General features: G+C 38.8%; 1 protein-coding gene across 50 annotated transcripts in view; it reads right to left on the bottom strand.

Moving 5' to 3' along the window:
• LOC105475296 (neuronal cell adhesion molecule) overlaps window positions 1-15,402 on the bottom strand; it is a 304,974-nt gene that overhangs the window by 66,896 nt on the left and 222,676 nt on the right. For 32 of the 50 annotated variants that reach the window (XR_011622036.1, XM_011730394.2, XM_071094655.1 and 29 more), the window contains 3 exons: window positions 12,221-12,391; window positions 11,658-11,714; window positions 9,739-9,850 (listed from right to left, as the gene is read on the bottom strand). Coding sequence is in view for 49 of the 50 variants with exons in the window: in XM_011730394.2 (XP_011728696.2) it covers window positions 9,739-9,850; window positions 11,658-11,714; window positions 12,221-12,391 (340 nt within the window). In the remaining variant the exon portion in view is untranslated. The remainder of the gene's footprint in view (window positions 1-9,738; window positions 9,851-11,657; window positions 11,715-12,220; window positions 12,392-15,402) is intronic. The other 18 variants (XM_071094661.1, XM_071094644.1, XM_071094652.1 and 15 more) reach the window with 1 other exon arrangement.

Below are 15,402 nucleotides of genomic sequence, written 5' to 3'. Positions count from 1 at the left end.
GATTTGCACTTCTCCAATGACCAGTGATGATGAGCTTTTTTTCATGTTTGTTGGCTGTATAAATGTCTTCTTTTGAGAAGTGTCTGCTCATATCCTTTGTTTACTTTTTGATGAGGTTGCTTTTTCTTGCAAATCTGTTTAAGTTCCTTGTAAATTCTGGATATTAGACCTTTGTCAGATAGATAGATTGCAAAAATTTACTCTCATCCCTACTATTACTGTGTTGCTGTCTATCTCATTTCTTAGGTCTATTAGTAATTGTTTTATAAATTTAGGAGCTCCAGTGTTAGGTATATGTATGTTTAGGATTGTTATATTTTCCTGAACAAGGCCTTTTACCATTATATAATGTCCCTCTTTGTCTCTTTCAACTGCTCTTTCTTTTGCTGTGCAGAAACTCTTTAGTTTAATTAGATCACATTTGTCAGTTTTGACTTTTGTTGCCATTGCTTTTGGTGTTTTAGTCATGAAGTCTTTGCCCATGCCTGTCCTGAATGGTATTGCCTAGGTTTTCTTCTAGGGTTTTTATGGTTTTAGGTCTAATATTTAAGTCTTTAATATATCTTGAGTTAATTTTTGTATAAGGTGTAAGGGAGGGATCCAGTTTCAGTTTTCTGCTTATGGGTAGCCAGTTTTTCTAATACCATTTATTAAACAGGGAATCCTTTCTCCATTGCTTTTGTCAGGTTTGTCAAAGATCACATGGTTGTAAATGTGTGGCGTTATTTCTGAGGCCTCTGTTCTGTTCCGTTTTGGTACCAGCATCAGTTTGGTACCAGTACCATGCTGTTTCGGTTACTGTAGCCTTGTAATATAGTTTGAAGTAAGGTAGCGTGATGCCCCCAGCTATGTTCTTTTTGTTTAGAATTGTCTTGGCTATATGGGCTCTTTTTTGGTTCCATATGAAATTTAAAGTAGTTTTTTCTAATTCTGTGAAGAAAGTCAATGGTAGCTTGATGGGGATAGCATTGAATCTATAAATTACTTTGAGTAGTATGGCCATTTTCATGATACTGATTCTTCCTATCCATGAGCATGGAATCTTTTTCCATTTGTTTATGACCTCACTTCTTTCCTTGAGCAGTGGTTTGTAGTTCTTCTTGGAGAGGTCGTTCACATCCCTTGTAAGTTGTATTCCTAGGTATTTTATTCTCTTTGTAGCAATTGTGAATGGGAGTTCACTCATGATTTGGCTCTCTGTTTGTCTATTATTGGTGTAGAGGAATGCTTGTGATTTTTGCACATTGATTTTTGTATCCTGAGGCTTTGCTGAAGTCGCTTACCAGCTTAAGAAGATTTTGGGCAGAGACGATGGGTTTTCTAAATATACAATCAGGTCATCTGCAAACAGAGACAATTTAACTTCCTCTCTTCCTATTTGAATATGCTTTATTTCTTTCTCTTGCCTGATTGCCCTGGCCAGAACTTCCAACACTATGTTGAATAGTAGTGGTGAGAGAGGGCATCCTTGACTTGTGCCAGTTTTCAAAGGGAATGTTTCCAGCTTGTGCCCATTCAGTATGGTATTGGCTGTGGGTTTGTCATAAATAGCTCTTATTAGTTTGAGATATATTCTATCAATACCTATTTTATTGAGAGATTTTAGCATGAAGTGCTGTTGAATTTTGTCGAAGGCTTTTTCTGCATGTATTGAGATAATCATGTGGTTTTTATCATTGGTTCTGTTTATGAGATGGATTATGTTTATTGATTTGCATATGTTGAACCAGCCTTGCATCGCAGGGATGAAGTCGACTTGATTGTGGTGGATAAGCTTTTTGATGTGCTGCTGGATTCGGTTTGCCAGTATTTTATCGAGGATTTTTGCATCAATGTTCATCAGGGATACTGGCCTGAAATTTTCTTCTTTTGTTGTGTCTCTGCCAGGTTTTGGTATCAGGATGATGCTGGCCTCACAAAATGAGTTAGGGAGGATACCCTCTTTTTCTATTGTTTGGAATAGCTTCAGAAGGAATGGTACCAGCTCTTTTTTGTACCTCTGGTAGAATTCGGCTGTAAATTCATCTGTTCCTGGGCTTTTTTTGCTTGGTAGGCTATTAATTATGGCCTCAATTTCAGAACTTGTTATTAGTCTATTCAGGGATTTGACTTCTTCCTAGTTTAGTCTTGGGAGGGCGAATGTGTCCAGGAATTTATCCATCTCTTCTAGATTTTCTAGTTTATTTGCGTAGAGGTGTTTATAGTATTCTCTGATGGTAGTTTGTATTTCTGTGGGATCAGTGGTGAAATCCTCTTTATCATTTTTTATTGTGTCTATTTGATTCTTCTCCCTTTTCTTCTTTATTAGCCTGGCTAGTGGTCTATTTTGTTAATCTTTCCAAAAAACCAGCTCCTGGATTCACTGATTTTTTTGAAGGGTTTTTCATGTCTCTATCACCTTCAGTTCTGCTCTGATCCTAGTTATTTCTTGTTTTCTGCTAGCTTTTGAATTTGTTTGCTGTTGCTTCTCTAGTTCTTTTAACTGTGATGTTAGGGTGTCAATGTCTGATCTTTCCCAGTTTGTCCTGTGGACATTTAGTGCTATAAATTTCCCCCTAAACACTGCTTTAGCGGTGTCCCAGAGATTCTGGTAAGTTGTGTCTTTGTTCTCATTGGTTTCAAAGAACATCTTTATTTCTGCCTTAATTTCATTATTTACCCAGTCGTCATTCAGGAGCAGGTTGATCAGTTTCCATGTAGCTGTGTGGTTTTGAGTGAGTTTCTCAATCTTGAGTTCTAATTTGATTGCAGTGTGGTCTGACAGACTGTTATGATTTCTGTTCTTTTGCATTTGGTGAGGAGTGTTTTATTTCCAATTCTGTGGTCAATTTTAGAATAAGTGTGATGTCGTGCTGGAAAGAATGTATATTCTGTTGATTTGGGGTGGAGAGTTCTATAGATGTCTATTAGGTCTGCTTGGTCCAGAGCTTAGTTCAAGTCCTAAATATCCTTGATAATTTTCTGTCTCGTTGATCTGTTGACAGTGGGGTGTTAAAGTCTCCCATGATTATTGTGTGGCAGTCTAAGTCTCTTTGTAGGTCTCTAAGAACTTGCTTTCTGAATCTGGGTGCTCCTGTATTGTGTGCATATATATTCAGGATAGTTAGCTGTTCTTGTTGCATTGATCCCTTTCCCATTATGTAATACCCTTGTCTTTTTGTTTTTTGGTCTTTGTTGGTTTAAAGTCTGTTTTATCAGAGACTACGATTGCAACTCCTGCTTTTTTTTTTTTTTTTTTTTTTTGCTTTCCATTTGCTTGGTAAATATTCCTTCATCCCTTTATTTTGAGCCTATGTGTGTATTTGCACATGAGATGGGTCTCCTGAATACAGCACACTGATGGGTCTTGATTCTTTATCCAATTTGCCAGTCTGTGTCTTTTAATTTGGGCATTTACTCCATTTAGTTTTTTTTGTTTTTTTTTTTGGAGATGTAGTCTGGCTCTGTTCCCCAGGCTGGAGTGCAGTGGCGCGATCTCGGCTCACTGCAAGCTCCGCCTCCTGGGATCATGCCATTCTCCTGCCTCAGCCTCCTGAGTAGCTGGGACTACAGGCGCCTGCCACCGCGCCCGGCTAATTTTTTTTGTATTTTTAGTAGAGACGAGGTTTCACCGTGGTCTCGATCTCCTGACCTTGTGATCCACCCGCCTCGGCCTCCCAAAGTGCTGGGATTACAGGCATGAGCCACCGCGCCTGGCCTGCCCATTTACATTTAAGGTTAATATTGTTATGTGTGAATTTGATCCTGTCATTATGATGCTAGCTGGTTATTTTGCCCGTTAGCTGATGCAGTTTCTTCATAGTGTTGATAGTGTTTACAATTTGGTATGTTTTTGCAGTGACTGGTTCCAGTTTTTTCTTTCCATATTTAACGCTTCCTTCAGGAGGTCTTGTAAGGCAGGCCTGTTGGTGACAAAATCCATCAGCATTTGCTTGTCTGTAAAGGATTTTATTTCTCCTTCACTTATGAAGCTTAGTTTGGCTGGATATGAAATTCTGAGTTGAAAATTCTTTTCTTTAAGAATGTTGAATATTGGCCCCCACTTTCTTCTGGCTTGTAGGGTTTCTGCTGAGAGATCTGCTATTAGTCTGATGGGCTTCCCTTTGTGGGTAACCCGACCTTTCTCTCTGGTTGCCCTTAACATTTTTTACTTAATTGCAACCTTGGTGAATCTGATGATTGTGTGTCTTGGGGTTGTTCTTCTTGAGGAGTATCTTTACGGTGTTCTCTGTATTTCCTGAATTTGAATGCTGGTCTGACTTGCTAGGTTGGGGAAGTTCTCCTGGATAATATCCTGAAAAGTGTTTTCCAACTTGGTTCCATTCTCCCTGTCACTTTCAGGTACACCAATCAAATATAGGTTTGGTCTTTTCACATAGTCACATATTTTTTGGAGGCTTCGTTCATTCTTTTTCATTCTTTTTTTCTCTAATCTTGTCTTCACACTTTATTTCATTAAGTTGATCTTCAATCTCTGTTATCCTTTCTTCCGCTTGATTGATTTAGCTACTGATTCTTGTGTATGATTCACAAAGCTCTTGTGCTGTGTTTTTCAGTTCCATCAGGTCATTTATGTTCTTCTCTAAACTGGTTATTCTAATTAGCAACTCCTCTAACCTTTTTTCAAGGTTCTTAGCTTCCTTGCATTGGGTTAGAACAAGCTCCTTTAGCTCAGAGGAGTTTACTATTACCCACCTTCTGAAGCCTACTTCTGTCAATTCGTCAAACTCATTCTCTGTCCAGTTTTGTTCTCTTGCTGGTGAGTAGTTGTGATCTTTTGGATGAGAAGAGGCATTCTCATTTTTGGAACTTTCAGCCCTTTTGTACCGGTTTTTCCTCATCTCTGTGGATTTATCTACCTTTGGTCTTTGATGTTGGTGACCCCTTCAGATGGGTTTTTTGTGTGGATGTCCTTTTTGTTGATGTTGATGCTATTTCTTTCTGTTTGTTAGTTTTTGTTCTAACAGTAGGCCCCTCTGCTGCAGGTCTGCTGGAGATCCACTCCAGACCCTGTTTGCTTGGGTATCACCAGCGGAGTCTGCAGAACAGCAAAGATTGCTGCCTGTTCCTTCCTCTGGATGCTTCGTCCCAGAAGGGCACCTGCCAGATGCCAGCTGGAGCTCTCCTGTATGAGGTGTCTGTCGACTCCTGCTGGGAGGTGACTCCTAGTCAGGCAGCATGGGGCTCAGGGGCCCACTTGAGGAGGCAGTCTGTCCCTTAGCAGAACTCTAGTGCTGTGCTGGGAGATCTGCTGCTCTCTTCAGAGCTAGCAGCAGGAATGTTTAAATCTGCTGAAGCTGCACCTGCAGCTGCCCCTTCCCCCAGGTGCTCTGTCTCAGGGAGATAGCACATGGAACTCCCTGACTGGGGTTGCTGCCTTTCTTTCAGAGATGCCCTGCCCACAGAGGAGGAATCTAGAGAGGCAGTCTGGCTACAGCAGCTTTGCCGAGCTGTGGTAGGCTCTGCCAAGTTCAAACTTCCTGGCAGGTTTGTTTACACTGTGAGGGGAAAACTGCCTATTCAAGCCTCAGTAATGGCAGACGCCCATCCTCCACCAAGTTAGAGCATCCGAGGTCGACTTCAGACTGCTGTGCTGGCAGCAAGAATTTCAAGCCAGTGGATCTTGGCTTGCTGGGCTCCATGGGGGTGAGATCCACTGAGCTAGATCACTTGGCTCCCTGGCTTCAGCCTCCTTTCCAGGGGAGTGAAGGGTTCTGTCTCATTGGTGTTCCAGGCACCACTGGGGTATGGGAAAAAAAAAAAAAAAAAAAAAAAAAAAAACCTCCTGCAGCTGGCTTGGTGTCTACCCAAATGGTCGCCCAGTTTTTTGCTTGAAACCCAGGGCCCTGGTGGTGTAGGCAACCCAGGGAATCTCCTGGTCTGCAGGTGGTGAAGGCCATGGGCAAAGCGTAGTATCTTGGGCCGGAATGCACCGTTCCTCATGGCACAGTCCGTCATGGCTTCCCTTGGCTAGTGGAGGGAGTTCCCTGATCCCTCGCACTTCCTGAGACGACGACCCCACCCTGCTTCGGCTCGCCCTCTGTGGACTGCACCCACTGTCTAACCAGTCCCAGTGAGATGAGCTGGGTACCTCAGTGGGAATGCAGAAATCACCCACCTTCTGCATTGATCTCACTGGGAGCTGTAGATTGGAGCTGTTCCTATTCAGCCATCTTTCTAGCCACCCAGAATACACATTCCATTCAATAGCACATGGAACTTTCTTGAAGATGGACCATATGATAGGCCACAAAATGAGCCTCAATAAATTTAAGAAAATTGAAATTATATCAAGCACTCTCTCAGACCACAGTGGAATAAAAGTGGAAATCAACTCCAAAAGGAACCTTCAAAGCCATGCAAAAACATGGAAATTAAATAACCTGAATGATCACTGGGTAGAAAACAAAATCAAGATGGAAATTAAAAAATTATTCTAACTGAACGACAATAGTGACACAACCTATCAAAACCTCTGGGATACAGCACAGGCGGTGCTAAGAAGAAAGTTCATAGCCCTAAATGCCTACATCAAAAAGACTGAAATGGCACAAACTGATAGTCTAAGGTCATACCTCAAGTAACTAGAGAAACAAGAACAAACCGAACCCATACCCAGAAGAAGAAAGGAGATAAAATCAGAGCAGAACTAAGTGAAACTGAAACAAACAAACAAAAAATACAAAAGATAAATGAAACAAAAAGCTGGTTCTTTGAAAAGATAAATAAAATTGATAGACCATTAGCAAGATTTAACCAAGAAAAGAAGAGAGAAAATCCAAATAACCTCATCAACAAATGAAACAGGAGATATTACAACTGACATCACCAAAATACAAAAGCTCATTCAAGGCTGCTATGAACACCTTTACACACATGAACTAGAAAACCTAAAAGAGACAGATAAATTCCTGGAAAAATACAACCCTCTTAGCTTAAATCAGGAAGAATTAGATACCTTAAACAGACCAATAAAAAGCAGGAAGATTGAAATGGTAATTAAAAAATTAACAACCAAAAAAAGTCCATGACCACATGGATTCACAGCAGAATTCTACCAGACATTCAAAGAAGAATTGGTACCAATCCTTTTGACACTATTCCACAGGATAGAGAAAGAAACATAGGAAAAAATGCTCAACATCACTAATGATCAGGGAAATGCACATCAAAACAACAATGCGATACCGCCTTACTCCTGCAAGAATGGCCACAACCAAAAAATCAAAAAACAGTAGATGTTGGCATGGATGCGGTTATCAGGGAACACTTCTACACTGCTGATGGGAATGTAACTAGTACAGACACTATGGAAAACAGTGTGGAGATTCCTTAAAGAACCAAAAGTAGAACTGCCATTTGATCCAGCAATCCCACCACTTGGTATCTACCCAGTGGAAAAGAAGTCATTATACAAAGAAGATACTTAACTTGCACACGCATGTTTATAGCCTCTCAGTTTGCAATTGCAAAATCGTGGAACCAACCCAAATGCCCATCAATCAATGAGTGGATAAAGAAACTGTGACATATATATATATATGATGGAATACTACTCAGCCATAAAAGGAATGAATTAATGGCATCTGCAGTGACCTGGATGAGAATGGAGACTATTATTCTAAGTGAAGTAACTCAGGAAAACCAAACACCATATGTTCTCGCTGATACGTGGGAGCTAAGCTGTTAGGACACATAGGCATAAGAATAATACAATGGACTTTGGGAACTTCGGGGGAAGAGTGGGAGGGGGTTGAGGGATAAAAGACTATCAAAAATAGTGTGATGGATGCACCAAAATCTCACAAATCACCACTAAATAACTTACTCATGTAACCACACACCGCCCATACCCCCATAACCTATGGAAAATAAAAAAATAATTTAAAAAAAGCTTAGCCCAGTCATCACATGGAACCATGAGAAATAATAAATTATGGTTCAAGCAAAAACAACAAAAAAAAGAAATGCAAGTGGGATTAATTGATTATAATATTGGTTTGGTTTATTTGGTTGAGTAAGAAATAAACTGAGCATATGTATCTGATGAAACAGCTTCTAGAATTAAAACATGCTGTAAATATAAAAATAAGTAGATTTTGAAAAACTATATACATGTGGAATCTGACAACATATTGATATTTCCTCATAATCAGACTACTCTGCATCTTAGATGATATGAGGGTAAGAAGGAGATGGAAGCATAGTTTCATAGTTTGAAATTATGAAAAAGCCATGAACTGTTTTGGAGGCCAGCTACTGTACTCAGCCATTGTCAGGAATTATAAATATTTTGATTTTATAAGTCCGATGGTTGGTTTATAAGTGATAGAGTCCCAATCTTGGTTTTACAACACTCCAAAGTTTTAAAAATTCTTTTGGGAGTATTGTGAAATTTCCAAATACCAACCATATTTTAGTTTTTTTATGAAATATGTCATTTGTGGGAAAAGAAGTCATTAAATTGTGAGAATAGGTACCTTCTGCTCCCAAAAGTTGTAGGCTGGCAGATTATGCCACTATCTTACACCATAACGATGGAAATTGGGAGGATTTTTTTTTTCTTAATTCTAGCAGAAGAGATAGGGTTTTAACATATCTTTAAAAGGGGATTTTGCTGGTTTTCTGTAGCTGGCAGAGCTGAGTAATGCATAGTGTGATTTCCTGCCTCGGCCAGCAGAGGCCTCCATGTGCCTCCTTAAGTCAAGTTTTCCTTGATTCAGGAAGGAATGTGAGACCAATGAGTTGCCTGTCAAGGACAGCAGGAATCACATGTAAGGGCAGCATGTTTCTGAGATTCTATTCCAGGTTTTCAGCAGATGTGCCCATACCAATGGTGCTTGCTCTGTGTCAGGCAGAAGACAGGGACTATACAGAAATTCCTTGTAACACAGAGCTAACATCACAGTTGCTTTTGTATCTGGGCGAGGCCTCCCTGTAACTCCTGTTAAAGGCACGTCAGTTCTAGGGTGGCTTCAATTTTGAACTGTGCACAGATGAGTTATTTCAAAGAGTCTAGGCTTGGCCTTGTGACCTGCCAATAGGAAGTAGGTGAAAGGACAGCGTGCCAGTTCTGAGGCTAGGATTTAAGAGGCAGGCCCTGTTCATGTTGTCTGTTGTTAGGAGAACAAGCCAGGACGAGACTGCAAGAGAGATGTTAGCAACTTAGGCTATCAACTCAGATGCCCCAGCTAACAGCCGGTAGACTCCAAGGGCAGTGGACCCGCTGCTGAGCCACCTAGCAGATTCATGAGCATGCTTAACTGAAATTAGCCCAACCCAGCTGGTTAGAAGACAACTGCTCTGTAGACCTCTCGACAAGTGATCAGTAATAAATAGCTATTATTTTTAAAGAAATTTGAGGTGGTTGGTTACAAACTAGCAAAATAATGTCCTCTAATAATAATCATAGCAGTCACAAGGTGATTACTGACACTTATTTTAAGATAACAGTACTACATTAACAAAATATTTAAACAATAATATGAGATAATATTTCAACAATCATAAGGTGATTACTGATACTTATTTCAATATGATTACTATTACATTAACAAAATATTTTAACAACAATATGAGATTCATATGCCTACTTTGGAAATAATTACCAAATTTTTCTTGATGCTTGGTAGAATTAGTAGAAGACAGTGACTCCTCCTATGATATTACTAACACCTCTCTACCAACCTACTATATTTTTCTAAGAAATGTATTTCAGGACAGAAAGTGTGAACTCACAGTCCTTCTGCAATGCACTCCAGTGAAAGCACATTTCCCCTTAATTCCTCTTTGTTACTTGCATTGCCCTCTGGAGTTAAAAATGTTGGTGGCCTCTCTCTACTTGATTTAGCTGCAAACAAGAAAATCAATATGCATTACAACTTATAATATGTATTTCTATAAACACTTCATTGTCAAAAAAGCTGTCTAAAATTCCAATCCCTTTTTAAGCTATTTAACATTAATTGTGAAATTTGTTAAGCTACACATACACACTCTCTGCGTTATAAGTAGTCATCACTTACACTTACTCAAGTTACCCAGGAACAGAAACAACCTTGGTTGCATAAGCACTAATAATAAGGACTGTTTTCCTTTTGTATATTCCCTTAATTTGGGTTAGGTTTTTACAAATTTTCTGTGGGTTAGAAAACTTTCAAAATGTTGACATGGAGAGGAAATTGTGTTATTGAGCTACATTTCTCTTAGGATTAGTGCTTAGGTCAAAGCAAAAATTAACTGTCTATCTTCTGGAAGATGTTAGGTTTTTATAAAGATACGGTTATAGAAGGGGTATTCTTGTTTACAATGGGGACAACATTATAGCCAATACTACTGATTACTCATATTAACATCCTCAAACTGCAAGGTTTATGGAAAACAAAAGTAGAGAGTTACTGACAGAGGTCTTGCAAATATTATGCCACAAATGAAGAATAATGATGGAGTTAAAGAAATGGAAATAGTTTTCCTCAATAAAAAAATAAAGAGGGTCTAAGTCAAAGATCTTAGGGATAGTTATACGGGCCATCTTCTTTTTTGTGGAGGCCTTTCCAAAACATAGCCTTGTCTTCTGAAGGTTTCTTAGAAAAACTTGGAGCAGAAATTATGTCATCTTAAGGTTTTATAGCCATTGAAGGTTTTCAACTCTTTAATGCATTATCTACTTGACGCTTATAAAAATTTAATGAAAAGGAAATATACTATGATTATTCTCATTTCTCAGAAGAAAAAATTCAATGCCAGAAGAGGTATTACTTGAGAAAAATTAGTTTTCCTAAGAATTTACAGACTGTAGGGGGGAAACTTACTCCTTTAAAATCACTTTGGGAACGGTCTTGGGGCCCATATTTTTCAGGAGTATATTCAAATAAAATAAAAGAAAGCAGCAGTTGTGGAGTGTCTATGTTGGTCACTGATGAGACCTTAATGTTTTTTACTTATATCTCAAGGGTGAGAAATTAATACAGCAGAAATTCTGCCTTATGGATAATTAAGAGGACCCTTTATCCAAAACCCATTATTTTCATTCATAGACTCTACTTGAGAACATTTCCCTTAAGGAAATCAAATTCATTTCTATCTACAATAATGAAGTTAAATGCTCTACTTTTAAAAAGATTACTTCCACTGAAGACAGTGACTGGGTTTGACTTGTTTTTAAACAAAACTAAGAGAGAAATGCTATTACTAATTATATTGACAATGTCACATGAAAACAGATGAGAAATGGGATGATTTACTATGAAATCCACTTAACGTTAATTGCTAAAAGTTTTGATGAGTCAGTATTCTAGCAAGTTAATGCACCCTGCCAACTCTTACTTAGTTCACAAGAAAAGTTAGGAATAGAACAAAACATGGAAAACATAATTCTGAACGTACGTGAAAGGTTTTTCCAAATCAGTGAAATGGTTCTTTACACGCAAACAGTTACAACAGGTTTCATTATTACACGTACATCATGGAAAATGCTCTAGTGGCATGCTTCAAAGTTTATAGGTAAATTTCATAAGAAACATACATTTATACTATGGTATTAAACATATAACTAGAAATCTCATAAAGAAATAAGGTTAAATAGCCATGGAGGTGAAGTTAGTGAACTAAATTCTACAATGAAGGAGAGAATATCAGTTACAATCACCATAACTCACCACCATAAAACTCAGTGTCACTCAAATTAGCAGCTATAGTGTCATTCAATTCATCCACTGAAATAAACAGAATATTATGAAGAGGGCACAAAAGTAGGGGAGAAGGGTCAAAAAGTATTGGGCAATAAAAGCAAACGTATGCAGCTATCCTGACCGAGTGCCATTCCTATCAAGTAAAAACAGTGCTTTACGTTGTACATGACTAACTCATTAACTTACTCAGCCACCCCCAACCAGGAATATGCAGACATTTAACTTAAGCTGTAGGACTGCCAATAAGAGGCACTGTGGAGCATAAAGCACACACAAATGCCCAGAACACCAGGTAGTTCAGAAGGTTATCACAGAACCAGTCATGACAATAAAAGCAAGAAATGTAAAATCCAGTATTTAGGGTATGCACAATCTTTATAACACATATGCCAACACTTTAGTGAGCATTCATGGGAGGTTTCCTGATAATGAACCTGTTTACTTCAAAGTCAGTAGTATATAATAGTTTCTATATTTTGCACATATTTGTAAATGTATTGAAGGGCAGATTCAGGAGGCTGAACTCTTACCTGAAATCACCTTCACAGAAATAGGTTGCTTCTGCTGTATGGTTTGAGTATGATTAAATCTGGCATAACAGATATAGTCTTCGCGGGTGTCCTCTGGGAGGACATTGGAAAAATAAAGGTCTCCATTCAGACCTTGAGAAACTCTCTCACTTTGTTGAAGTCTTTGAAAGGCTGGAGAAAAGCAGAGAGATATCCAGATTATTCCATCATAAAGTGGCTACCCTCCAAATTAGCAAGATATATGTATCTACTAATAGGTCTGTGAACTTCATTTGAATATTTTTTTCTCTATATAACTCTTTGGGTAAAAGCAAATAACTGTAAAAAAAAACAAAAAAACAAACAAAAAAATACCTAACACACTAAAACTCTTAACTCTACTTCCCTGACAGTAACTTCTCCAGGGTGGGGTCAGAAGTGAGATTATACAGTGAAATGTTTTATTAAGCAAATGTAAACAAAATACGTTTTACAAAAAGTTGGTGTGACTTTTCCCAATATCTAAATGAGTCCCTAACTGTGAAGTACACATACACACATATCTTAGAAAATCATTAAGGAAGCTTCTAAAATTGTTAACATGAGTTGCATCTACACACAACGTTCAGAAACTAAATACCTGGAGAGCATCTAACGGTGAGCTGGGTCCTGTGCTAGGCACTGGGCATGCCAGAGTCCCAGCCCTGTCTGAGCTCATCATCCAGTTGAAGAATCAAGCAGCAAATGGCCAGCTGACAGTAACTGGGTGTGATGATGACGCTATTTATTTAATGCTGCAACCTGCCCCTAACAAGCTTCCTAAGCCCAGTTCCTCCACCTCCTCTACAATTCTTTTCTGAATTACTTATCACCTTCTGGCATACTACATATTTACTCATCATACATACGACTTATTGCCTGTTTCCTGCACTAGAATTTAAGGTCCAGGACAGTGGACACTTTCATTTGCTTTGTCCACCGGAACAGTGCCTGGCCTTTCATGGGGCTCCTTTAAATGTGCATTGAAGGATTAAGTGAGTAACCATCAGCACTCTGACTTTCCAGTGTCAAGCATAATAATTTATTAGCACTTCCCCTAAGATCCATTTAAGGAACTATCTTGCTTTAGGCAGGAGGATTTTGTTTCTCTTTTATGGACACATAATAAACTGTACATATTTGTGGGGTACGATGTGATATTTCAATACACATATACATTGTGTAATGATCAAATCATGGTAATTAGCATATCCATCACCTTAGACAGTTACCATTTCTTTGATGTGAGAACATTCAAAATCCTCTCTTCTAGCTATCTGAAATATACAATGCATTACTGTTAGCCACAGTCACCCTACTGTGCAATAGTATCAGAACGTATTTGCAGGGAAGATTTTCTAAGTGTATGAAGGATGCAGGGAGGTGGAACGACCGATCTGGGTGTGAGTTCACACTTAGCCAGCTAATGGACATCCTGAAGCTCCTTAGCCCACAGAGCCCTAACTGTGAGAGTTCTTCAGCTCTGAGGTGACAGAACTGAAAAAAGTCTCACATCCCAGTGGCCTCAGGCCACTCTGTCTCCTGGCAGGGTTTTTCCAGCGTGAGTGAAGCAGGTCTGCTCCTCCTGTAGCAGGTGCTTGATCTAATATTTCACGAAATGCAAGATTATAGTTAAAAGTCTGGAGCTCCCTCAGGCAGAAAAAGGCAGGAAAATGTGGAGGCAGAGCTTCAAAGAAAGAACACCAGTTCACCATGTTAACCAAATTATTGGTCAAGATGGCGGTTTGGTTAGTGGTTGCAAATTTATGGTTTTAAGCCATTAAGTCCCAGGAAAAGGACTGTTTTAACAATAACTCAAGCCCGGCTTGGTGGCTCGTGTCTGTAATCCCAGCACTTTGGGAGGCGAAGGTGGGTGGATCACCTGAGGTCAGGAGCTCGAGACCAGTCTGGCCAACATGGCAAAATCCTGTCTCTACCAAAAATATGAAAATCAGCTGAGCGTGGTGGTGTGCACCTGTAATCCCAGCTACTCAGGAGGCTGAGGCAGGAGAATCACCTGAACCTGGGAGGCCGAGGCTGCAGTGAGCTGAGATTGCGCCACTGCCCTCTAGCCTGGGTGACAGAGCGAGACTCCATCTCAAAAACAAAACAAAACAAAAAACAAAAACAAAAACAAAAAAAACTCAGAAGAATCAGGTACATTTTGTTTAACAAAGAGTTAAAGATAAAAATACATTTCTTGTCCTCTGTTTCTCCTGCTGTAGTAATAAAATAATAAATTGAAGGGTGTTGGCAGACCAAATGTTAGGCAATGGGACTTCATGAGGGTGGTGGCATTTTGCATTGCACTTGAAAAAAAATGTATGCAGATAGGAATAACTTAATGTCATCTTGCAAGAAGTATGCTATATGGATCTAATTTTTTTCTCATATTGCAGGTGCAATTCCATTTGAAAGGTCAGATGCTTCACCAACAGCCTAGAATGAATGTGAGTGGAATATTTAGCTATATAATGTGGGGAAAATTTAGTTATATATTCAGATGACTCTGAGAGTTTACATGTGATATGTCTCTTTATTAAGCAAAAAGGTCATTATTTCTGAATGAGAACCAAGTACCAAATATTGAGCCTTATTTTGGCAGTGGCATTTGGAGACTGCTATTCTTAAAGCCATAAATCACTTATTTACATTTGGCTTACTACTTATTTTTGCAAAATGTGTAAAAGATTTATTTAGTTATATATTTGTTTTTTATTTCTTTGCATTACTTTACTTCCTCTGAGTGCTTTCATATAGGAGGAGCCAAAATGCATCCCAGAACTTAAAGTAAAATTAAAAAAAATTAAATTAAAAAAATTAAAAATGCAGATTAAATGTTAGAGCCAAATTTTCTCTTTAGTAATGTATATGTCTTGTGAGTACACAGGCAATCAGGTCACTGTATTTCCTACAGATACTTTTAATTCATTCCCACCATTCCACCTAAAAGACTCTTAGCAGGGTTACCAGGAACCTCCAAGTTGTCAAATTCAGTAGTCATTTGTTAGTTCTCACATTATCTGATCTCTCAGGAGCATTTGAAATGGCTGATTATTATGTCTTTCAAAAATATTTTCTAAAATTATTATCATTATTTATTTTAGGGATGGTGTCTCACTCTGCTGCTGAGGCTGAACTGCAGTGATGGGATTGTAGCTCCC

This window comes from Macaca nemestrina, chromosome 4 (assembly GCF_043159975.1).
Source record: "Macaca nemestrina isolate mMacNem1 chromosome 4, mMacNem.hap1, whole genome shotgun sequence".
NCBI lineage: Eukaryota > Metazoa > Chordata > Mammalia > Primates > Cercopithecidae > Macaca > Macaca nemestrina.
This window is presented reverse-complemented; position numbering and strand designations above follow the sequence as displayed.